A 25,834-nucleotide genomic window follows, 5' to 3' on the forward strand; every position below is an offset into this window, starting at 1 on the left:
CCAAACCATTTCAAAACACCCTCTTCTGCTCTCTCAACCACGCTCTTTTTATTTCCACACATCTCTCTTACCCTTACGTTACTTACTCGATCAAACCACCTCACACCACACATTGTCCTCAAACATCTCATTTCCAGCACATCCATCCTCCTGCGCACATCTCTATCCATAGCCCACGCCTCGCAACCATACAACATTGTTGGAACCACTATTCCTTCAAACATACCCATTTTTGCTTTCCGAGATAATGTTCTCGACTTCCACACATTTTTCAAGGCTCCCAAAATTTTCGCCCCCTCCCCCACCCTATGATCCACTTCCGCTTCCATGGTTCCATCCGCTGCCAGATCCACTCCCAGATATCTAAAACACTTCACTTCCTCCAGTTTTTCTCCATTCAAACTCACCTCCCAATTGACTTGACCCTCACCCCTACTGTACCTAATAACCTTGCTCTTATTCCCATTTACTCTTAACTTTCTTCTTCCACACACTTTACCAAACTCAGTCACCAGCTTCTGCAGTTTCTCACATGAATCAGCCACCAGTGCTGTATCATCAGCGAACAACAACTGACTCACTTCCCAAGCTCTCTCATCCCCAACAGACTTCATACTTGCCCCTCTTTCCAGGACTCTTGCATTTACCTCCCTAACAACCCCATCCATAAACAAATTAAACAACCATGGAGACATCACACACCCCTGCCGCAAACCTACATTCACTGAGAACCAATCACTTTCCTCTCTTCCTACACGTACACATGCCTTACATCCTCGATAAAAACTTTTCACTGCTTCTAACAACTTGCCTCCCACACCATATATTCTTAATACCTTCCACAGAGCATCTCTATCAACTCTATCATATGCCTTCTCCAGATCCATAAATGCTACATACAAATCCATTTGCTTTTCTAAGTATTTCTCACATACATTCTTCAAAGCAAACACCTGATCCACACATCCTCTACCACTTCTGAAACCGCACTGCTCTTCCCCAATCTGATGCTCTGTACATGCCTTCACCCTCTCAATCAATACCCTCCCATATAATTTGTTGAGTATATATATATATATATATATATATATATATATATGTGTGTGTGTTTGTCTATGAGTGGATGGTGTATTCTTTCTTCGTCTTTCCTGGTGCTACCTTGCTGACGTGGGTAATGGCGATCAAGTGTAATAAATAATGAATGAATAAATATATATATAAAGAAATGACCAAGTATAGTATACATGCTGATGAATTACAGTGTAGCCTCACAAAAACATACCAAATTAGTTACTAACCAGATTCCATGGTCTCAAGGCTGTTCTGGGTATGCTCTATAACTTCCATCTCCTGTCCATCTGAAGCACGGCTCACAGTTACTGGTCCCATACTCATACCCTCCACACCTGAATCTAAAAAAGTTTAAGAAAAGTGATTACCTGTATTTTTGAATTACATCACTCAATCACACCATTGGTAAACATGGTTTGAATCTTTAAAGTTCACAAAGAGTTACAATTTGGATTCATAACTGCAAAATATCAATTAACCTTAACTGCAGACTCAAATGACAAAAAAAAAGTATTCAAATCAGGCAAAATCATTCCTCTCAATGTCTCACAAACATTTAGATATCTCTTGGATGTTTAGGAGGTTTGGGCACCGATTCAACATATCTCAAGATCCTTCATGCTCAAGGTGCAATTTCCATACTGAAGACACTTACTCCTAAACTGTTCTGCACTCACTTCACACAGACATATGAACATCGTCACTTTACTTTTTTTATTTATGGTCCTGCCTGGTGAGTGTAACTGGCTTCTTGAGCAAACCAGATCCCCCTAGAAGATGGAAGGGATATCTGGGACAGGAAGGGTAGGGTAGATGATAGAAGGGATATCTGGGACAGGAAGGGTAGGGTAAGGTATGATATGGTAGAAAAAAAAAAACTTCAAACAACTCATATCATCAGAGGTAGTACTCGTATCTCACCTGACATGAACTACCAGCCTATGGTGGTGGTAGCTCACTCATTTTTGGCCAGTCTTTGACCAACCAGAGTTTGCCATAGTTATGACATCACCAAACCAAGGAATGATCCCCTGGCAGCTTAGACTTCACAGAACACATGTGTCAAATGCAAAGTAGTCACAATTGGCAAAGACTTTTCACATAGCGAGAGGTAGGGTAAAAAAAAAAAAAAAGGAATGTAAAATTGCTTACAAGACACCAACTCAGAAAGAAGTAGCTTTCAAGAACAAAAACCTACAGTTCTTTCTTCTGTCAGTCTGTCCCATAAGCAATGGCAGCAAACTGCATGAAGAAGGAGGGCTCAAAGAAAAACTTTCAAGTAAAAAGACAAAACCCTAAAGTGAAAAAAACCCATATCTTCTTAAGTTAATCCACTAGCACACCAAAGACAAACTCTCCTAGAGGAAGAATCCCATGTCACAAAGTGGACTTCAACCAATGGGATTTGGTTCAAGAAAAAGTGATCTATATTTACCACTGAATATAAAACTAATATCCTGGATCAATCCAGAGATATATGCTGAAGATATAATTGAGAACATTTCTTAATGAGAGGTGCAACTGGAGGGATGTCTGATCATTATCTTGTGGAGGCTAAGGTGAAGATTTGTATGGGTTTTCAGAAAAGAAGAGTGAATGTTGGGGTGAAGAGGGTGGTGAGAGTAAGTGAGCTTGGGAAGGAGACTTGTGTGAGGAAGTACCAGGAGAGACTGAGTACAGAATGGAAAAAGGTGAGAACAATGGAAGTAAGGGGAGTGGGGGAGAAATGGGATGTATTTAGGGAATCAGTGATGGAGTGCGCAAAAGATGCTTGTGGCATGAGAAGCGTGGGAAGTGGGTTGATTAGAAAGGGTAGTGAGTGGTGGGATGAAGAAGTAAGATTATTAGTGAAAGAGAAGAGAGAGGCATTTGGACGATTTTTGCAGGGAAAAAATGCAATTGAGTGGGAGATGTATAAAAGAAAGAGACAGGAGGTCAAGAGAAAGGTGCAAGAGGTGAAAAAGAGGGCAAATGAGAGTTGAGGTGAGAGAGTATCATCAAATTTTAGGGAGAATAAAAAGATGTTCTGGAAGGAGGTAAATAAAGTGCATAAGACAAGGAAGCAAATGGCACACCACCTCGACCAAAACACCCTATATCTGCCACTCTATCATCAAACACATTCAACAAACCTTCAAAATACTCACTCCATCTCCTTCTCACATCACCACTACTTGTTATCACCTCCCTATTAGCCCCCTTCACTGAAGTTCCCATTTGTTCCCTTGTCTTACGCACTTTATTTACCTCCTTCCAAAACATCTTTTTACTCTCCCTAAAATTTAATGGTACTCTCTCACCCCAACTCTCATTTGCCCTCTTTTTCACCCCTTGCACCTTACTCTTGACCTCCTGCCTCTTTCTCTTATACATCTCCCACTCATTTGCATTATTTCCCTGTAAAAATCATCCAAATGCCTCTCTCTTCTCTTTCACTAATAATCTTACTTATTCATCCCACCACTCACTACCCTTTCTAATCTGCCCACCTCCCACGCTTCTCATGCCACAAGCATCTTTTGCGCAAGCCATCACTGCTTCCCTAAATACATCCCATTCCTCCCCCACTCCCCTTACCTCCTTTGTTCTCACCTTTTTCCATTCTGTACTCAGTCTCTCCTGGTACTTCCTCAAACAAGTCTCCTTCCCAAGCTCACTTACTCTCACCACTCTCTTCACCCCAACATTTTCTCTTCTTTTCTGAAAACCTCTACAAATCTTCACCTTTGCCCCCACAAGATAATGATCAGATATCCCTCCAGTTGTACCTCTCAGCACATTAACATCCAAAAGTCTCTCTTTCGCACGCCTATCAATTAACACGTAATCCAATAAAGCTCTCTGCCCATCTCTCCTACTTACATACGTATACTTATGTATATCTCTTTTCTTAAACCAGGTATTCCCAATCACCAGTCCTTTTTCAGCACATAAATCTACAAGCTCTTCACCATTTCCATTTACAACACTAAACACCCCATGTATACCAATTATTCCCTCAACTGCCACATTACTCACCTTTGCATTGAAATCACCTATCACTATAACCCGGTCTCGTGCATCAAAACTACTAACACATTCATTCAGCTGCTCCCAAAACACTTGCTTCTCATGATCTTTCTTCTCATGCCCAGGTGCATATGCACCAATAATCACCCATCTCTCTCCATCAACTTTCAGTTTCACCCATATCAATCTAGAGTTTACTTTCTTACACTCTATCACATACTCCCACCATTCCTGTTTCATGAGTAGTGCTACTCCTTCCCTTGCTCTTGTCCTCTCACTAACCCCTGACTTTACTCCCAAGACATTCCCAAACCACTCTTCCCCTTTACCCTTGAGCTTCGTTTCACTCAGAGCCAAAACATCCAGGTTCCTTTCCTCAAGCATACTACCTATCTCTCCTTTTTTCTCATCTTGGTTACATCCACACACATTTAGACACCCTAATCTGAGCCTTCGAGGAGGATGAGCACTCCCCGTGTGACTCCTTCTTCTGTTTCCCCTTTTAAAAAGTTAAAATACAAAAAGGGGAGGGTTTCTGGCCCCCTGCTCTCGTCCCCTATAGTCGCCTTCTACGACACGTGAGGAATACATGGGAAGTATTCTTTCTCCCCTATCCCTAGGCATCAAACCTCTAAAAGTATTTATACTTATTTATTTATTTTGCTTTGTCGCTGTCTCCTGGGTTTGCGAGGTAGCGCAAGGAAACAGACAAAAGAATGGCCCAACCCACCCAACTACACATGTATATACATAAACATCCACACACGCACATATACATACCTATACATCTCAACCTATACATATATATACACACACAAACATATAGATATATACACATGTACATAATTCATACCATCTGCCCTTATTCATTCCCGTCGCCACCGCCACAACACATGAAATGACAACCTCGTCCCCCCACATGTGTGCAAGGTAGCACTAGGAAAAGACAACAAAGGCCCCATTCGTTCACACTCAGTCTCTAGCTGTCATGTAATAATGACCGAAACCACAGCTCCCTTTACACATCCATGCCCCACACAAATTTCCATGGTTTACCCCAGACGTTTCACATGCCCTTATTCAATCCATTGACAGCACATCGACCCAGGTATACCACATTGATCCAATTCACTCTATTCCTTGCCCGCCTTTCATCCTCCTGCATGTTCAGGCCCCGATCAATCAAAATCTTTTTCACTCCATCTTTCCACCTCCAATTTGGTCTCTCACTTCTCCTTGTTTCCTCCATCTCCGACACATATATCCTCTTGGTCAATCTTTCCTCACTCATTCTCTCCATGTGACCAAACCATTTCAAAACACCCTCTTCTGCTCTCTCAACCACGCTCTTTTTATTTCCACACACATCTCTCTTACCCTTACATTACTTACTCGATCAAACCACCTCACACCACATATTGTCCTCAAACATCTCACTTCCAGCACATCCACCCTCCTGCCCACAACTCTATCTATAGCCCATGCCTTGCAACCATACAACATCTTTGGAACCACTATTCCTTCAAACATACCCATTTTTGCTTTCTGAGATAATGTTCTCGACTTCCAAACATTCTTCAAGGCTCCCAGGATTTTCACCCCCTCCCCCACCCTATGATTCACTTCCGCTTCCAGGGTTCCATCTGCTGCCAAATCCACTCCTAGATATCTAAAACACTTCACTTCCTCCAGTTTTTCTCCATTTAAGCTTACCTCCCAATTAATTTGTCCCTCAACCCTACTGTACCTAACAACCTTGCTCTTATTCACATTTACGCTCAGCTTTCTTCTTTCACACACTTTACCAAACTCAGTCACCAGATTCTGCAGTTTCTCACCCGAATCAGCCATCAGCGCTGTATCATCAGTGAACAACATTTGACTCACTTTCCAAGCTCTCTCATCCACAACAGACTGCATACTTGCCCCCCTTTCCAAAACTCTTGCATTCACCTCCCTAACAACCCCATCCATAAACAAATCAAACAACCATGGAGACATCACGCACCCCTGCCGCAAACAATCATTCACTGAGAACCAATCGCTTTCCTCTCTTCCTACACATACATATGCCTTACATCCTCGATAAATACTTTTCACTGCTTCTAACAACTTGCCTCCCACACCATATATTCTTAGTACCTTCCACAGAGCATCTCTATCAACTCTATCATAAGCCTTCTCCAGATCCATAAATGCTACATACAAATCCATTTGTTTTTCTAAGTATTTCTCACATACATTCTTCAAAGCAAACACCTGATCCACATATCCTCTACCACTTCTGAAACCACACTGCTCTTCCCCAATCTGATGCTCTGTTCATGCCTTCACCCTCTCAATCAATACCCTTACATATAATTTACCAGGAATACTCAACAAACTTATACCTCTGTAATTTGAGCACTCACTCTTATCCTCTTTGCCTTTGTACAATGGCACTATGCAAGCATTCCGCCAATCTTCAGGCACCTCACCATGAATCATACATACATTAAATAACCCATTAAATAACCTTACCAACCACTCAACAATACAGTCATCCCCTTTTTTAATAAATTCCACTGCAATACAATCCAAACCTACTGCCGTGCCGGCTTTTATCTTCCGCAAAGCTTTTACTGCCTCTTCTCTGTTTACCAAATCATTTTCCCTAGCCCTCTCACTTTGCACACCACCTCGACCACAACACCCTATATCTACCACTCTATCATCAAACACATTCAACAAACCTTCAAAATACTCACTCCATCTCCTTCTCACATCACCACTACTTGTTATCACCTCCCCATTAGCGCCCTTCACTGAAGTTCCCATTTCCTCCCTTGTCTTACGCACTTTATTTACCTCCTTCCAAAACATCTTTTTATTCTCCCTAAAATTTAATGATACTTTCTCACCCCAACTCTACCCTCTTTTCACCTCTTGCACCTTTCTCTTGACCTCTTGCCTCTTTCTCTTATACATCTCCCACTCATTTCCATTTTTTCCCAGCAAAAATTGTCCAAATGCCTCTCTCTTCTTCTTTTCTTTCTTTCATACTATTCGCCATTTCCCGCAATAGCGAGGTAGCATTAAGAACAGAGGACTGGGCCTTTGAGGGAATATCCTCACCTGACCCCCTTCTCCGTTCCTTCTTTTAGAAGAAAAAAAAAAAAAAAAAAAAAAAGAGAGGGGAGGATTTCCAGCCCCCCGCTCCCAATATACACAAATATATATATTTTTTTTTTTTTTTTTTTTTTTTTATACTTTGTCGCTGTCTCCCGCGTTTGCGAGGTAGCGCAAGGAAACAGACGAAAAAAAATGGCCCAACCCCCCCCCATACACATGTACATACACACGTCCACACACGCAAATATACATACCTACACAGCTTTCCATGGTTTACCCCAGACGCTTCACATGCCTTGATTCAATCCACTGACAGCACGTCAACCCCTGTATACCACATCGCTCCAATTCACTCTATTCCTTGCCCTCCTTTCACCCTCCTGCATGTTCAGGCCCCGATCACACAAAATCCTTTTCACTCCATCTTTCCACCTCCAATTTGGTCTCCCTCTTCTCCTCGTTCCCTCCACCTCCGACACATATATCCTCTTGGTCAATCTTTCCTCACTCATTCTCTCCATGTGCCCAAACCACTTCAAAACACCCTCTTCTGCTCTCTCAACCACGCTCTTTTTATTTCCACACATCTCTCTTACCCTTACGTTACTTACTCGATCAAACCACCTCACACCACACATTGTCCTCAAACATCTCATTTCCAGCACATCCATCCTCCTACGCACAACTCTATCCATAGCCCACGCCTCGCAACCATACAACATTGTTGGAACTACTATTCCTTCAAACATACCCATTTTTGCTTTCCGGGATAATGTTCTCGACTTCCACACATTTTTCAAGGCTCCCAAAATTTTCGCCCCCTCCCCCACCCTATGATCCACTTCCGCTTCCATGGTTCCATCCGCTGACAGATCCACTCCCAGATATCTAAAACACTTCACTTCCTCCGGCCTCTCACCATTCAAACTCACCTCCCAATTGACTTGACCCTCAACCCTACTGTACCTAATAACCTTGCTCTTATTGACATTTACTCTTAACTTTCTTCTTCCACACACTTTACCAAACTCCGTCACCAGCTTCTGCAGTTTCTCACATGAATCCGCCACCAGCGCTGTATCATCAGCGAACAACAACTGACTCACTTCCCAAGCTCTCTCATCCCCAACAGACTTCATACTTGCCCCTCTTTCCAAAACTCTTGCATTTACCTCCCTAACAACCCCATCCATAAACAAATTAAACAACCATGGAGACATCACACACCCCTGCCGCAAACCTACATTCACTGAGAACCAATCACTTTCCTCTCTTCCTACACGTACACATGCCTTACATCCTCGATAAAAACTTTTCACTGCTTCTAACAACTTTCCTCCCACACCATATATTCTTAATACCTTCCACAGAGCATCTCTATCAACTCTATCATATGCCTTCTCCAGATCCATAAATGCTACATACAAATCCATTTGCTTTTCTAAGTATTTCTCACATACATTCTTCAAAGCAAACACCTGATCCACACATCCTCTACCACTTCTGAAACCACACTGCTCTTCCCCAATCTGATGCTCTGTACATGCCTTCACCCTCTCAATCAATACCCTCCCATATAATTTACCAGGAATACTCAACAAACTTATACCTCTGTAATTTGAGCACTCACTCTTATCCCCTTTGCCTTTGTACAATGGCACTATGCAAGCATTCCGCCAATCCTCAGGCACCTCACCATGAGTCATACATACATTAAATAACCTTACCAACCAGTCAACAATACAGTCACCCCCTTTTTTAATAAATTCCACTGCAATACCATCCAAACCTGCTGCCTTGCCGGCTTTCATCTTCCGCAAAGCTTTTACTACCTCTTCTCTGTTTACCAAATCATTTTCCCTAACCCTCTCACTTTGCACACCACCTCGACCCAAACACCCTATATCTGCCACTCTGTCATCAGACACATTCAACAAACCTTCAAAATACTCATTCCATCTCCTTCTCACATCACCACTACTTGTTATCACCTCCCCATTTACGCCCTTCACTGAAGTTCCCATTTGCTCCCTTGTCTTACGCACCCTATTTACCTCCTTCCAGAACATCTTTTTATATATATATATATATATATATATATATATATATATATATTTTTTTTTTTTTTTTTTATACTTTGTCGCTGTTTCCCGCGTTAGCGAGGTAGCGCAAGGAAACAGACGAAAGAAATTCCCCAACCCCCCCATACACATGTACATACACACGTCCACACACACAAATATACATACCTACACAGCTTTCCATGGTTTACCCCGGACGCTTCACATGCCTTGATTCAATCCACTGACAGCACGTCAACCCCTGTATACCACATCGCTCCAATTCACTCTATTCCTTGCCCTCCTTTCACCCTCCTGCATGTTCAGGCCCCGATCACACAAAATCTTTTTCACTCCATCTTTCCACCTCCAATTTGGTCTCCCTCTTCTCCTCGTTCCCTCCACCTCCGACACATATATCCTCTTGGTCAATCTTTCCTCACTCATTCTCTCCATGTGCCCAAACCATTTTAAAACACCCTCTTCTGCTCTCTCAACCACGCTCTTTTTATTTCCACACATCTCTCTTACCCTTACGTTACTTACTCGATCAAACCACCTCACACCACACATTGTCCTCAAACATCTCATTTCCAGCACATCCATCCTCCTGCGCACAACTCTATCCATAGCCCACGCCTCGCAACCATAAAACATTGTTGGAACTACTATTCCTTCAAACATACCCATTTTTGCTTTCCGGGATAATGTTCTCGACTTCCACACATTTTTCAAGGCTCCCAAAATTTTCGCCCCCTCCCCCACCCTATGATCCACTTCCGCTTCCATGGTTCCATCCGCTGACAGATCCACTCCCAGATATCTAAAACACTTCACTTCCTCCGGCCTCTCACCATTCAAACTCACCTCCCAATTGACTTGACCCTCAACCCTACTGTACCTAATAACCTTGCTCTTATTGACATTTACTCTTAACTTTCTTCTTCCACACACTTTACCAAACTCCGTCACCAGCTTCTGCAGTTTCTCACATGAATCCGCCACCAGCGCTGTATCATCAGCGAACAACAACTGACTCACTTCCCAAGCTCTCTCATATATATATATATATATATATATATATATATATATATATATATATATATATATATATATATATATATATATATTTTTTTTTCAAACTATTCGCCATTTCCCGCGTTAGCGAGGTAGCGTTAAGAACAGAGAACTGGGCCACTGAGGGAATATCCTCACCTGGCCCCCTTCTCTGTTCCTTCTTTTGGAAAATTAAAAAAAAAAAAATTGAGAGGGGAGGATTTCCAGCCTATATATATATATATAAATATATATATATATATATACATATATATATATATATATATATATATATATATATATATATATATATATATATGGGAGCGGGGGGCTGGAAATCCTCCCCTCTTTTTTTTTTTTTTTTTTTTTTTTTTTTTTCCAAAAGAAGGAACAGAGAAGTGGCCCAGGCGAGGATATTCCTTCAGAGGCCCAGTCCTCTGTTCTTAACGCTACCTTGCTAACGTGGGAAATGGCGAATAGTTTGAAAGAAGAAAAAAAAGAAAAATATATATATATATATATACATATATATACACACACATTTTTTTCCTTTTTTTTTCATACGATTCGCCATTTCCCGCATTTGCGAGGTAGCGTTAAGAACAGAGAACTGGGCCTTAGAGGGAAAATCCTCACCTGGCCCCCTTCTCTGTTCCTTCTTTTGGAAAATTAAAAAAAAACGAGAGGCGAGGATTTCCAGCCACCTGCTCCCTCCCCTTTTAGTCGCCTTCTACGACACGCAGGGAATACGTGGGAAGTATTCTTTCTCCCCTTCTCTCTCTCTTCTATTTCACTAATAATCTTACTTCTTCATCCCACCACTCACTACCCTTTCTAATCAACCCACCTCCAACGCTTCTCATGCCACAAGCATCTTTTGCGCAAGCCATAACTGCTTCCCTAAATACATCCCATTCCTCCCCCACTCCCCTTACCTCCTTTGTCCTCACCTTTTTCCATTCTGTACTCGGTCTCTCCTGGTACTTCCTCACAAAAGTCTCCTTCCCAAGCTCACTTACTCTCACCACCCCCTTCACCCCAACATTCTCTCTTCTTTTCTGAAAACCCATACAAATCTTCACCTTCGCCTCCACAAGATAATGATCAGACATCCCTCCAGTTGCACCTCTCAGCACATTAACATCCAAAAGTCTCTCTTTCGCGAGCCTGTCAATTAACATGTAATCCAATAACACTCCCTGGCCATCTCTCCTAGTTACATCCGTATACTTATGTAAATCTCGCTTTTTAAAACAGGTATTCCCAATCACCAGTCCTTTTTCAGCACATAAATCTACAAGCTCTTCACCATTTCCATTTACAACACTGAACACCCCATGTATACCAATTATTCCCTCAACTGCCACATTACTCACCTTTGCATTGAAATCACCCATCACTATAACCCGGACTTGTGCATCAAAACCACTAACACACTCATTCAGCTGCTCCCAAAACACTTGCCTCTCATGATCTTTCTTCTCATGCCCAGGAGCATATGCACCAATAATCACCCATCTCTCTCCATCAACTCTCAGTTTTACCCATGTTAATCTAGAATTTACTTTCTTACATTCTATCACATACTCCCACCACACCTGTTTCAGGAGTACTGCTACTCCTTCCTTTACTCTTGTCCTCTCACTAACCCCTGACTTTACTCCCAAGACATTCCCAAACCACTCTTCACCTTTACCCTTGAGCTTTGTTTCACTCAAAGCCAAAACATCCAGGTTCCTTTCCTCAAGCACACTACCTATCTCTCCTTTTTTCGCATCTTGATTACATCCACACATATTTATACACCCCAACCTGAGCCTTCGAGGAGGATGAGCACTCCCCGCGTGACTCCTTCTTGTGTTTCCCATTTTAGAAAGTTGAAATACAATTCGGGGAGGATTTCTGGCCCCCCGCTCCCGTCCCCTCTAGAAGCCTTCTACGACACATGAGAAATGCGTGGGAAGTATTCTTTCTCCCCATCCCCAGGAATAATATATATATATATATATTTATTTATTTATTTATTTTGCTTTCTCACTGTCTCCTGCGTTAGCGAGGTAGCGCAAGGAAACAGACAAAAGAATGGCCCAACCCGCCCACATACACATGTATATACATAGACGTCAACACACGCAAATATACATAACTATACATCTCAATGTACACATATATATATACACACACAGCCATATACATATATACACATGTATGTAATTCATACTGTCTGCCTTTATTTGTTCCCATTGCCACCTTGCCACACATGGAATAACAACCCCCTTCCCCCTCATGTGTGCGTGGTAGCGCTAGGAAAAGACACCAAAGGCCACATTCATTCACACTCAGTCTCTAGCTATCATGTAATAATGCACCGAAACCACAGCTCCCTTTCCACATCCAGGCCCCACACAACTTTCCATGGTTTACCCCAGACGCTTCACATGCCCTGGTTCAATCCATTGACAGCACGTCGACATCGGTATACCACATCGTTCCAATTCACTCTATTCCTTCCATGCCTTTCACCCTCCTGCATGTTCAGGCCCCGATCACTCAAAATCTTTTTCACTTCATCTTTCCACTTCCAATTTGGTCTCCAACTTCTCCTCGTTCCCTCCACCTCCGATACATATATCCTCTTGGTCAATCCTTCCTCACTCATTCTCTCCATGTGACCAAACCATTTCAAAACACCCTCTTCTGCTCTCTCAACCACGCTCTTTTCATTTCCACACATCTCTCTTACCCTTACATTACTTACTCGATCAAACCACCTCACACCACATATTGTCCTCAAACATCTCATTTCCAGCACATCCACCCTCCTGCGCACAACTCTATCCATAGCCCACACCTCGCAACAATACAACATTGTTGGAACCACTATTCCTTTCAAACATACCCATTTTTGCTTTCCGAGATAATGTTCTCGACTTCCAAACATTCTTCAAGGCTCCAAGGATTTTTGCCCCCTCCCCCACCCTATGATTCACTTCCGCTTCAAGGGTTCCATCTGCTGCCAAATCCACTCCTAGATATCTAAAACACTTCACTTCCTCCAGTTTTTCTCCATTTAAACTTACCTCCCAATTAACTTGTCCCTCAACCCTACTGTACCTAACAACCTTGCTCTTATTCACATTTACGCTCAGCTTTCTTCTTTCACACACTTTACCAAACTCAGTCACCAGATTCTGCAGTTTCTTACCCAAATCAGCCATCAGCGCTGTATCATCAGTGAACAACAACTGACTCACTTTTCAAGCTCTCTCATCCACAACAGACTGCAGACTTGCCCCTCTCTTCAAAACTCTTGCATTCACCTCCCTAACAACCCCATCCATAAACAAATTAAACTACCATGGAGACATCACGCACCCCTACTGCAAACCATCATTCACTGAGAACCAATCACTTACATCACATACATATGCCTTACATCCTCGATAAAATCTTTTCACTGCTTCTAACAACTTGCCTCCCACACCATATATTCTTAGTACCTTCCACAGAGCATCTCTATCAACTCTATCATAAGCCTTCTCCAGATCCATAAATGCTACATACAAATCCATTTGCTTTTCGAAGTATTTCTCACATACATTCTTCAAAGCAAACACCTGATCATCACATCCTCTACCACTTCTGAAACCACACTGCTCTTCCCCAATCTGATGCTCTGTACATGCCTTCACCCTCTCAATCAATACCCTCCCATATAATTTACCAGGAATACTCAACAAACTTATACCTCTGTAATTTGAGCACTCACTCTTATCCCCTTTGCCTTTGTACAATGACACTATGCAAGCATTCCGCCAATCTTCAGGCACCTCACCATGAATCATACATACTTTAAATAACCCATCAAATAACCTTACCAACCACTCAACAATACAGTCACTCCCTTTTTTAATAAATTCCACTGCAATACAATCCAAACCTACTGCCTTGCCGGCTTTCATCTTCCACAAAGCTTTTACTGCCTCTCCTCTGTTTACCAAATCATTTTCCCTAACCCTCTCACTTTGCACACCACCTCGACCACAACACCCTATATCTACCACTCTATCATCAAACACATTCAACAAACCTTCAAAATACTCACTCCATCTCCTTCTCACATCACCACTACTTGTTATCACTCCCCATTAGCGCCCTTCACTGAAGTTCCCATTTCCTCCCTTGTCTTACGCACTTTATTTACCTCCTTCCAGAACATCTTTTTATTCTCACTAAAATTTAATGATACTATCTCACCCCAACTCTAATTTACCCTCTTTTTCACCTCTTGCACCTTTCTCTTGACCTCGTGCCTCTTTCTTTTATACATCTCCCACTCATTTCCATTTTTTCCCAGCAAAAATTGTCCAAATGCCTCTCTCTTCTATTTCACTAATAATCTTACTTCTTCATCCCACCACTCACTACCCTTTCTAATCAACCCACCTCCCACGCTTCTCATGCCACAAGCATCTTTTGCGCAAGCTATAACTGCTTCCCTAAATACATCCCATTCCTCCCCCACTCCCCTTACCTCCTTTGTTCTCACCTTTTTCCATTCTGTACTCAGTCTCTCCTGGTACTTCCTCAAACAAGTCTCCTTCCCAAGCTCACATACTCTCACCACCCTCTTCACCCCAACATTCTCTCTTCTTTTCTGAAAACCCATACAAATCTTCACCTTCACCTCCACAAGATAATGATCAGACATCCCTCCAGTTGCACCTCTCAGCACATTAACATCCAAAAGTCTCTCTTTCGCACGCCTGTCAATTAACACGTAATCCAATAACACTCCCTGGCCATCTCTCCTACTTATATCCGTATACTTATGTAAATCTCACTTTTTAAAACAGGTATTCCCAATCACCAGTCCTTTTTCAGCACATAAATCTACAAGCTCTTCACCATTTCCATTTACAACATTGAACACCCCATGTATACCAATTATTCCCTCAACTGCCACATTACTCACCTTTGCATTGAAATCACCCATCACTATAACCTGGTCTTGTGCATCAAAACCACTAAGACACTCATTCAGCTGCTCCCAAAACACTTGCCTCTCATGATCTTTCTTCTCATGCCCAGGAGCATATGCACCAATAATCACCCATCTCTCTCCATCAACTCTCAGTTTTACCCATGTTAATCTAGAATTTACTTTCTTACATTCTATCACATACTCCCACTACACCTGTTTCAGGAGTAGTGCTACTCCTTCCCTTGCTCTTGTCCTCTCACTAACCCCTGACTTTACTCCCAAGACATTCCCAAACCACTCTTCCCCTTTACCCTTGAGCTTTGTTTCACTCAAAGCCAAAACATCCAGGTTCCTTTCCTCAAGCATACTACCTATCTCTCCTTTTTTCACATCTTGGTTACATCCACACACCTTTATACACCCCAATCTGAGCCTTCGAGGAGGATGAGCAATCCCCGCATGACTCCTGCTTCTGTTTCCCATTTTAGAAAGTTGAAATACAATTCGGGGAGGATTTCTGGCCCCCCGCTCCCGTCCCCTCTAGAAGCCTTCTACGACACATGAGAAATGCGTGGGAAGTATTCTTTCTCCCCATCCCCAGGGATAATATATATATATATATTTATTTATTTATTTATTTATTTTGCTTTCTCACTGTCTCCCGCGTTGGCGAGGTAGCGCAAGGAAACAGACGAAAGAATGGCCCAACCCGCCCACATACACATGTATATACATACACGTCCACACACGCAAATATACATACCTATACATCTCAATGTACACATATATATATACACACAGACATATACATATATACACATGTACGTAATTCATACTGTCTGCCTTTATTTGTTCCCATCGCCACCTTGCCACACATGGAATAACAACCCCATTCCCCCCATGTGTGCGAGGTAGCGCTAGGAAAAGACAACAAAGGCCCCATTCGTTCACACTCAGTCTCTAGCTATCATGTAATAATGCACCGAAACCACAGCTCCCTTTCCACATCCATGCCCCACACAACTTTCCATGGTTTACCCCAGACGCTTCACATGCCCTGGTTCAATCCATTGACAGCACGTCGACATCGGTATACCACATCGTTCCAATTCACTCTATTCCTTGCACGCCTTTCACCCTCCTGCATGTTCAGGCCCCGATCACTCAAAATCTTTTTCACTCCATCTTTCCACCTCCAATTTGGTCTCCAACTTCTCCTCGTTCCCTCAACCTCCGACATATATATCCTCTTGGTCAATCTTTCCCCACTCATTCTCTCCATGTGACCAAACCATTTCAAAACACCCTCTTCTGCTCTCTCAACCACACTCATTATATTTCCACAGATCTCTCTTACCCTTACATTACTTACTCGATCAAACCACCTCACACCACATATTGTCCTCAAACATCTCATTTCCAGCACATCCACCCTCCTGTGCACAACTCTATCCATAGCCCACGCCTCGCAACCGTACAACATTCTTGGAACCACTATTCCTTCAAACATACCCATTTTTGCTTTCCGAGATAATGTTCTCGACTTCCAAACATTCTTCAAGGCTCCCAGAATTTTCGCCCCCTCCCCCACCCTATGATTCACTTCCACTTCCATGGTTCCATCCGCTGCCAGATCCACTCCCAGATATCTAAAACACTTTACTTCCTCCAGTTTTTCTCCATTCAAACTTACCTCCCAATTGACTTGACCCTCAACCCTACTGTACCTAATAACCTTGCTCTTATTCAAATTTACTCTTAACTTTCATCTTTCACACACTTTACCAAACTCAGTCACCAGCTTCTGCAGTTTCTCACATGAATCAGCCATCAGCGCTGTATCATCAGCGAACAACAACTGACTCACTTCCCAAGCTCTCTCATCCACAACAGACTTCATACTTACCCCTCTTTCCAAAACTCTTGCATTCACCTCCCTAACAACCCCATCCATAAACAAATTAAACAACCATGGAGACATCACACACCCCTGCCGCAAACCTACATTCACTGAGAACCAAACACACTCCTCTCTTCCTACACGTACACATGCCTTACATCCTTGATAAAAACTTTTCACTGCTTCTAACAACTTGCCTCCCACACCATATATTCTTAATACCTTCCACAGAGCATCTCTATCAACTCTATCATATGCCTTCTCCAGATCCATAAATGCTACATACAAATCCATTTGCTTTTCTAAGTATTTCTCACATACATTCTTCAAAGCAAACACCTGATCCACACATCCTCTACCACTTCTGAAACCACACTGCTCTTCCCCAATCTGATGATCTGTACATGCCTTCACCCTCTCAATCAATACCCTCCCATATACTTTACCAGAAATACTCAACAAACTTATACCTCTGTAATTTGAGCACTCACTTTTATACCCTTTGCCTTTGTACAATGGCACTATGCAATCATTCTGCCAATCCTCAGGCACCTCACCATGAGTCATACATACATCAAATAACCTTACCAATCAGTCAACAATACAGTCACCCCCTTTTTTAATAATTTCCACTGCATTACCATCCAAACCCGCTGCCTTGCCGGCTTTCATCTTCCGCAAAGCTTTTACTACCTCTTCTCTGTTTACCAAATCATTCTCCCTAACCCTCTCACTTTGCACATCGCCTCGACCAAAACACGCTATATCTGCCATTCTATCATCAAACACATTCAACAAACCTTCAAAACACTTACTCCAAATCCTTCTGACATCACCACTACTTGTTATCACCTCCCCATCAGCCCCCTTCACTGATGTTCTAATTTGTTCCCTTGTCTTACGCACTTCATTTACCTCCTTCCAAAACATCTTTTCATTCTCCCTAAAATTTAATGATACTCTCTCACTCTTGCACCTTTCTCTTGACCTCCTACCTCTTTCTTTTATACATCTCCCACTCATTTGCATTCTTTCCCTGCAAAAATCATCCAAATGCCTCTCTCTTCTCTTTCGCTAATCTTACTTCTTCATCCCACTACTCACTACCCTTTCTAATCTGCCCACATCCCATGCTTCTCATGCCACAAGCATCTTTTGCGCAAGCCATCACTGCTTCCCTAAATACATCCCATTCCTCCCCCACTCCCCTTACGTCCTTTGTTCTCACCTTTTTCCATTCTGTACTCAGTCTCTCCTGGTACTTCCTCACACAAGTCTCCTTCCCATGTTCACTTACTCTCACCACTCTTAACACCAACATACTTTTTTCTTTTCTGAAAACCTCTACATATCTTCAACTTCGCCTCCACAAGATACTGATCAGTCATCCCTCCAGTTGCACCTCTCAGCACATTAACACCCAAAAGTCTCTCTTTTGCATGCCTATCAATTAACACGTAATCCAATAACGCTCTCTGGCCATCTCTCCTACTTACATAAGTATTTATTTATTTTATCAATCTATTTATTTTGCTTTGTTGCTGTCTCCTGCGTTAGCGAGGTAGCATAAGGAAACAGACGAAAGAATGGCCCAACACACCCACATAAACATGTATATACATAAACATCCACACACGCAAATATACATACCTATACATCTCAACGTATACATATATATACATAAACAGACATGTACATATATACACATGTACATAATTTACATTGTCTGCCTTTATTCATTCCCATCACCACCCCGCCACATATGAAATAAGAACCCCCTCCCCCCTCATATGTGCGAGGAAGCGCTAGGAAAAGACAACAAAGGCCACATTCGTTCACACTCAGTCTCTAGCTGTCATGCAATAATGCACCGAAACCAAAGCTCCCTTTCCACATCCAGGCCCCACACAACTTTCCATGGTTTACCCCAGATGCTTCACATGCCCTGGTTCAATCCATTGACAGCACATCGACCCCGGTATACCACATCATTCCAATTCACTCTATTCCTTGCACACCTTTCACCCTCCTGCATGTTCAGGCCCCGATCACTCAAAATCCCTTTCACTCCATCTTTCCACCTCCAATTTGGTCTCCAACTTCTCCTTGTTCCCTCCACCTCTGACACATATATCCTCTTGGTCAATCTTTCCTCACTCATTCTCTCCATGTGACCAAACCATTTCAAAACAACCTCTTCTGCTCTCTCAACCACACTCTCTTTATTACCACACATCTCTCTTACCCTATTATTACTTACTCGATCAAACCATCTCACACCACATATTGTCCTCAAACATCTCATTTCCAGCACATCCACCCACCTCAGCACAACTCTATCTATAGCCCACACCTCGCAACCATATAACATTGCTGGAACCACTATTCCTTCAAACATACCCATCATTGCTTTCCGAGATAATGTTCTTGACTTCCACACATTTTTCAATTTTCCCAGAGCTTTTGCCCCCTCCCCCACCCTATGATTCACTTCCGCTTCCATGGTTCCATCCGCTGCCAAATCCACTCCCAAATATCTAAAACACTTCACTTCCTCCATTTATTTTTTATCTTATTTTGCTTTGTTGCCGTCTCCCGTGCCAGCGAGGTAGCGCAAGGAAACAGACGAAAGAATGGCCCAACCCACCCACATACACATGTATATACATACACGTCCACACACGCAAATATACATACCTATACATCTCAATGTACACATATATATACACACACAGACATATACATATACACACATGTACATAATTCATACTGTCTGCCTTTATTTGTTCCCATCGCCACCCCGCCACACATGGAATAACAACCCCCTCCCCCCCTCATGTACGCGAGGTAGCGCTAGGAAAGACACCAAAGGCCCCATTCGTTCACACTCAGTCTCTAGCTGTCATGTAATAATGCACCGAAACCACAGCTCCCTTTCCACATCCACGCCCCACACACTTTCCATGGTTTACCCCAGACGCTTCACATGCCCTGGTTCAATCCACTGACAGCATGTCAACCCCGGTATACCACATCATTCCAATTCACTCTATTCCTTCCATGCCTTTCACCCTCCTGCATGTTCAGGCCCCGATCACTCAAAATCTTTTTCACTCCATCTTTCCACCTCCAATTTGGTCTTCAACTTCTCCTCGTTCCCTCCACCTCTGACACATATATCCTCTTGGTCAATCTTTCCCCACTCATTCTCTCCATGTGACCAAACCATTTCAAAACACCCTCTTCTGCTCTCTCAACCACACTCTTTTTATTTCCACACATCTCTCTCACCCTTACATTACTTACTCGATCAAACCACCTCACACCACATATTGTCCTCAAACATCTCATTTCCAGCACATCCACCCTCCTGCGCACAACTCTATCCATAGCCCACGCCTCGCAACCATACAACATTGTTGGAACCACTATTCCTTCAAACATACCCATTTTTGCTTTCCGAGATAATGTTCTCGACTTCCACACATTCTTAAAGGCTCCCAGAATTTTCGCCCCCTCCCCCACCCTATGATTCACTTCCGCTTCCATGGTTCCATCCGCTGCCAGATCCACTCCCAGATATCTAAAACACTTTACTTCCTCCAGTTTTTCTCCATTCAAACTTACCTCACAATTGACTTGACCCTCAACCCTACTGTACCTAATAACCTTGCTCTTATTCACATTTACCCTTAACTTTCTTCTTTCACACACTTTACCAAACTCAGTCACCAGCTTTTCCAGTTTCTTACATGAATCAGCCACCAGCGCTGTATCATCAGCGAACAACAACTGACTCACTTCCCAAGCTCTCTCATCCACAACTGACTGCATACTTGCCCCTCTTTTCAAAACTCTTGCATTCACCTCCCTAATAACCCCATCCATAAACAAATTAAACAACCATGGAGACATCACACACCCCTGCCGCAAACCTACATTCACTGAGAACCAATCACTTTCCTTTCTTCCTACACGTACACATGCCTTACATCCTCGATAAAAACTTTTCACTGCTTCTAACAACTTGCCTCCCACACCATATATTCTTAATACCTTCCACAGAGCATCTCTATCAACTCTATCATATGCCTTCTCCAGATCCATAAATGCTACATACAAATCCATTTGCTTTTCTAAGTATTTCTCACATACATTCTTCAAAGCAAACACCTGATCACACATCCTCTACCACTTCTGAAACCACACTGCTCTTCCCCAATCTGGTGCTCTGTACATGCCTTCACCCTCTCAATCAATACCCTCCCATATAATTTACCAGGAATACTCAACAAACTTATACCTCAGTAATTTTAGCACTCACTCTTATCCCCTTTGCCTTGTACCATGGCACTATGCAAGCATTCCACCAATCCTCAGGCACCTCATCATGAATCATACATACATTAAATAACCTTACCAACCAGTCAACAATACAGTCACCCTCTTTTTTAATAATTTCCACTGCAATACCACCCAAACCTGCTGCCTTGCCGGCTTTCATCTTCTGTAAAGCTTTTGCTACCTCTTCTCTATTTACCAAATCATTTTCCCGAACCCTCTCACTTTGCACACCACCTCGACCACAACACCCTATATCTGCCACTCTATCATCAAACACATTCAACAAACCTTCAAAATACTCACTCCATCTCCTTCTCATATCACCACTACTTGTTATCACTTCCCCATTAGCCCCCTTCACTGAAGTTCCCATTTGCTCCCTTGTCTTACGCACTTTATTTACCTCCTTTCAAAACATCTTTTTATTCTCCCTGAAATTTAATGATACTCTCTCACCTCAACTCTCATTTGCCCTCTTTTTCACCTCTTGCACCTTTCTCTTGACCTCCTGCCTCTTTCTTTTATACCTCTCCCACTCATTTGCATTGTTTCCCTGCAAAAAATCGTTCAACTGCCTCTCTCTTCTCTTTCACTAATAATCTTCTTCATTCCACCACTCACTACCTTTTCTAATCAACCCATCTCCCATGCTTCTTATCCCTCAAGCATCTTTTGCGCAAGCCATCACTGCTTCCCTAAATACATCCCATTCCTCCCCCACTCCCCTTACCTCCTTTGTTCTCACCTTTTTCCATTCTGTACTCAGTCTCTCCTGGTACTTCCTCACACAAGTCTCTTTCCCAAGCTCACTTACTCTCACCACTCTCTTCACCCCAACATTCTCTCTTCTTTTCTGAAAACCCTCACAAATCTTCACCTTAGCCTCCACAAGATAATGATCAGACATCCCTCCAGTTGCACCTCTCAGCACATTAACATCCAAAAGTCTCTCTTTCGTGTGTCTATCAATTAACACATAATCCAATAACACTCTCTGGCCATCTCTCCTACTTACATACATATACTTATGTATATCTCGATTTTTAAACCAGGTATTCCCAATCACCAGTCCTTTTTCAGCACATAAATCTACAAGCTCTTCACCATTTCCATTTACAACACTGAACACTCCATGTATACCAATTATTCCCTCAACTGCCACATTACTCACCTTTGCATTCAAATCACCCATCACTATAACCCAGTCTTGTGCATCAAAACCACTAACACATTCATTCAGCTGCTCCCAAAACACTTGCCTCTCATGATCTTTCTTCTCATGCCCAGGTGCATATGCACCAATAATCACCCATCTCTCTCCATCAACTTTCAGTTTTACCCATATCAATCTAGAATTTACTTTCTTACACTCTATCACATGCTCCCACAACTCCTAATTCAGGAGTAGTGCTACTCCTTCCTTTGCTCTTGTCCTCTCACTAACCCCTGACTTTACTCCCAAGACATTCCCAAACCACTCTTCCCCTTTACCCTTTAGCTTCGTTTCACTCAGAGCCAAAACATCCGGGTTCCTTTCCTCAAACATACTACCTATCTCTCCTTTTTTCTTATTTTGGTTACATCCACACACATTTAGACACCCCAATCTGAGCCTTCGAGGAGGATGAGCACTCCTCGAGTGACTCCTTCTTCTGTTTCCCCTTTTAGAAAGTTAAAATACAAGGAGGGGAGGGTTTCTGGCCCCCTGCTCCCGTCCCCTTTAGTCGCCTTCTACGACATGTGAGGAATGCGTGGGAAGCATTCTTTCTCCCCTATTCCCAGGGATAGGGGAGAAAGTATGTATACTTATGTATACCTCTCTTTTTAAACCAGGTATTCCCAATCACCAGTCCTTTTTCAGCACATAAATCTACAAGCTCTTCACCATTTACATTTACAACACTGAACATCCCATGTACACCAATTATTCCCTCAACTGCCACATTACTCACCTTTGCTATATATGTATTTACGAATTTCAAACCTAACAAAGAATTTGAAGATTGATCCATCTTAACACCCTGTGTGCATATCACTAACTGAGATATTCTATTGAACAAGAGTGGCTACTTACATGAAGAAGTCTTCCAAGGGGTGATGAAATGTAAATTCATACTTGATCAAGAATTTAGGGTTTGGCTTTATCTTAACCCATTAATAATCAAAAAGAAGACTTCTTATGTGGACATAGTTCACATTTCCCTAACTTTTTCCAGAGCTCGAGGCAATATGAAAATTAAGTTTCATACGATGTTCATGAGTTAAATGCCAAAGTAAAGCAAAAGAATTTCACTGTACAATGTCTCATACCTCAAAAGAGCCTCACTTGGATTGCAGGGATGTAGTCTCCTTGAAAATAAGATAGATATCAACCCTTAAGAGAGTCCAATATATCAATATCAAAACCCAGTAAAAAAAAGGGTTCTTGTAGGGCACTCCTAAAGTGGCAAGATGTTACCTGACTTATATCTATTATGAAAAAGTATAGACAGTTCCAACTCCAACAATATCAATTTGTGAGTAATCAATTATTTGAGGAGGTACTAAAAGCTTTCCAGGTGAGTGGTATCTTTTCAGCAAGAAGACAAATATAACAAGATGGTCATCTGTTAGGAGTTCTCCAAATGTCTGCCTAGAAAGTGTTAAATGAAAAAACGAAAGGTTCCTAAGCTCAGAGTTTTACAGTTTGAGATGGTCTAGAAAAAGATACATTTGATCAAAATAACTGCAACTAAATACAGAGTGAATTAAGCAGCTAGCCAATGTCAAAAACTGCAGAAAAAGTTCAACAAAGAAATATTGGCCTTGGTGGCACAGAGATCCACATGGGGCACCACTCCTTAGGAAAGAATCCACTTGAAAACATCCACCTCAGTGACAAAAATGTTAGCATCGTGTCTGATCTTGGCACCACATTTATGCTGAATGTGCCTCTTCCTTAAAGATAGGAGGCTTGGAAAGAAGAACTATGAAAACTGATATACCTATCTTTTTTAACTTAAGATTTCCATTAACTTCTGTTTATGAAGCAAAAGACAGCCAGAGTAATTTCAATCAGAAAAAATAAAATGCACCTCCCTCATGATATTCTGGGGAATGAAAATCATGGGAACTTTATCCTTTATTTGACAAGCCAACCCACAGCACCAGAAAAAAACCTGGGGCTTTCCAAAGCATATGTTAAGGAGAATCTGTGTGCCAATCCACCAAAATCAACATATGATTATATCTTTAGAAAGCATTCTTTTTCCTGTTTGTCTCCTTTTTTGTCAAAAGAAAAGAATGTTAATCAAACCCAGTCCCATTACAGCTTCCTTGTTTATCATGGTGTAAACCTTTTTTTTTTTTTTTTTTTTTTTTTTATACTTTGTCGCTGTCTCCCGCGTTTGCGAGGTAGCGCAAGGAAACAGACGAAAGAAATGGCCCAACCCCCCCCATACACATGTACATACACACGTCCACACACGCAAATATACATACCTACACAGCTTTCCATGGTTTACCCCAGACGCTTCACATGCCTTGATTCAATCCACTGACAGCACGTCAACCCCTGTATACCACATCGCTCCAATTCACTCTATTCCTTGCCCTCCTTTCACCCTCCTGCATGTTCAGGCCCCGATCACACAAAATCCTTTTCACTCCATCTTTCCACCTCCAATTTGGTCTCCCTCTTCTCCTCGTTCCCTCCACCTCCGACACATATATCCTCTTGGTCAATCTTTCCTCACTCATTCTCTCCATGTGCCCAAACCATTTCAAAACACCCTCTTCTGCTCTCTCAACCACGCTCTTTTTATTTCCACACATCTCTCTTACCCTTACGTTACTTACTCGATCAAACCACCTCACACCACACATTGTCCTCAAACATCTCATTTCCAGCACATCCATCCTCCTGCGCACAACTCTATCCATAGCCCACGCCTCGCAACCGTACAACATTGTTGGAACTACTATTCCTTCAAACATACCCATTTTTGCTTTCCGGGATAATGTTCTCGACTTCCACACATTTTTCAAGGCTCCCAAAATTTTCGCCCCCTCCCCCACCCTATGATCCACTTCCGCTTCCATGGTTCCATCCGCTGACAGATCCACTCCCAGATATCTAAAACACTTCACTTCCTCCAGCCTCTCACCATTCAAACTCACCTCCCAATTGACTTGACCCTCAACCCTACTGTACCTAATAACCTTGCTCTTATTGACATTTACTCTTAACTTTCTTCTTCCACACACTTTACCAAACTCCGTCACCAGCTTCTGCAGTTTCTCACATGAATCCGCCACCAG

At 42.3% G+C, this 25,834-nt stretch overlaps 1 protein-coding gene across 2 annotated transcripts in view; it reads right to left on the reverse strand.

Annotated features, from left to right (window-relative positions):
* The window catches only part of LOC139757449 (uncharacterized), a 652,064-nt gene that overhangs the window by 525,773 nt on the left and 100,457 nt on the right, over window positions 1–25,834 (reverse strand). For both annotated transcript variants that reach the window (XM_071677974.1, XM_071677975.1), the window contains exon 5: window positions 1,299–1,412. In XM_071677974.1, coding sequence (XP_071534075.1) covers window positions 1,299–1,412 — 114 coding nt within the window. The remainder of the gene's footprint in view (window positions 1–1,298; window positions 1,413–25,834) is intronic.

This window comes from Panulirus ornatus, chromosome 26, assembly GCF_036320965.1.
Source record: "Panulirus ornatus isolate Po-2019 chromosome 26, ASM3632096v1, whole genome shotgun sequence".
Classification (NCBI taxonomy): Eukaryota; Metazoa; Arthropoda; class Malacostraca; order Decapoda; family Palinuridae; genus Panulirus; species Panulirus ornatus.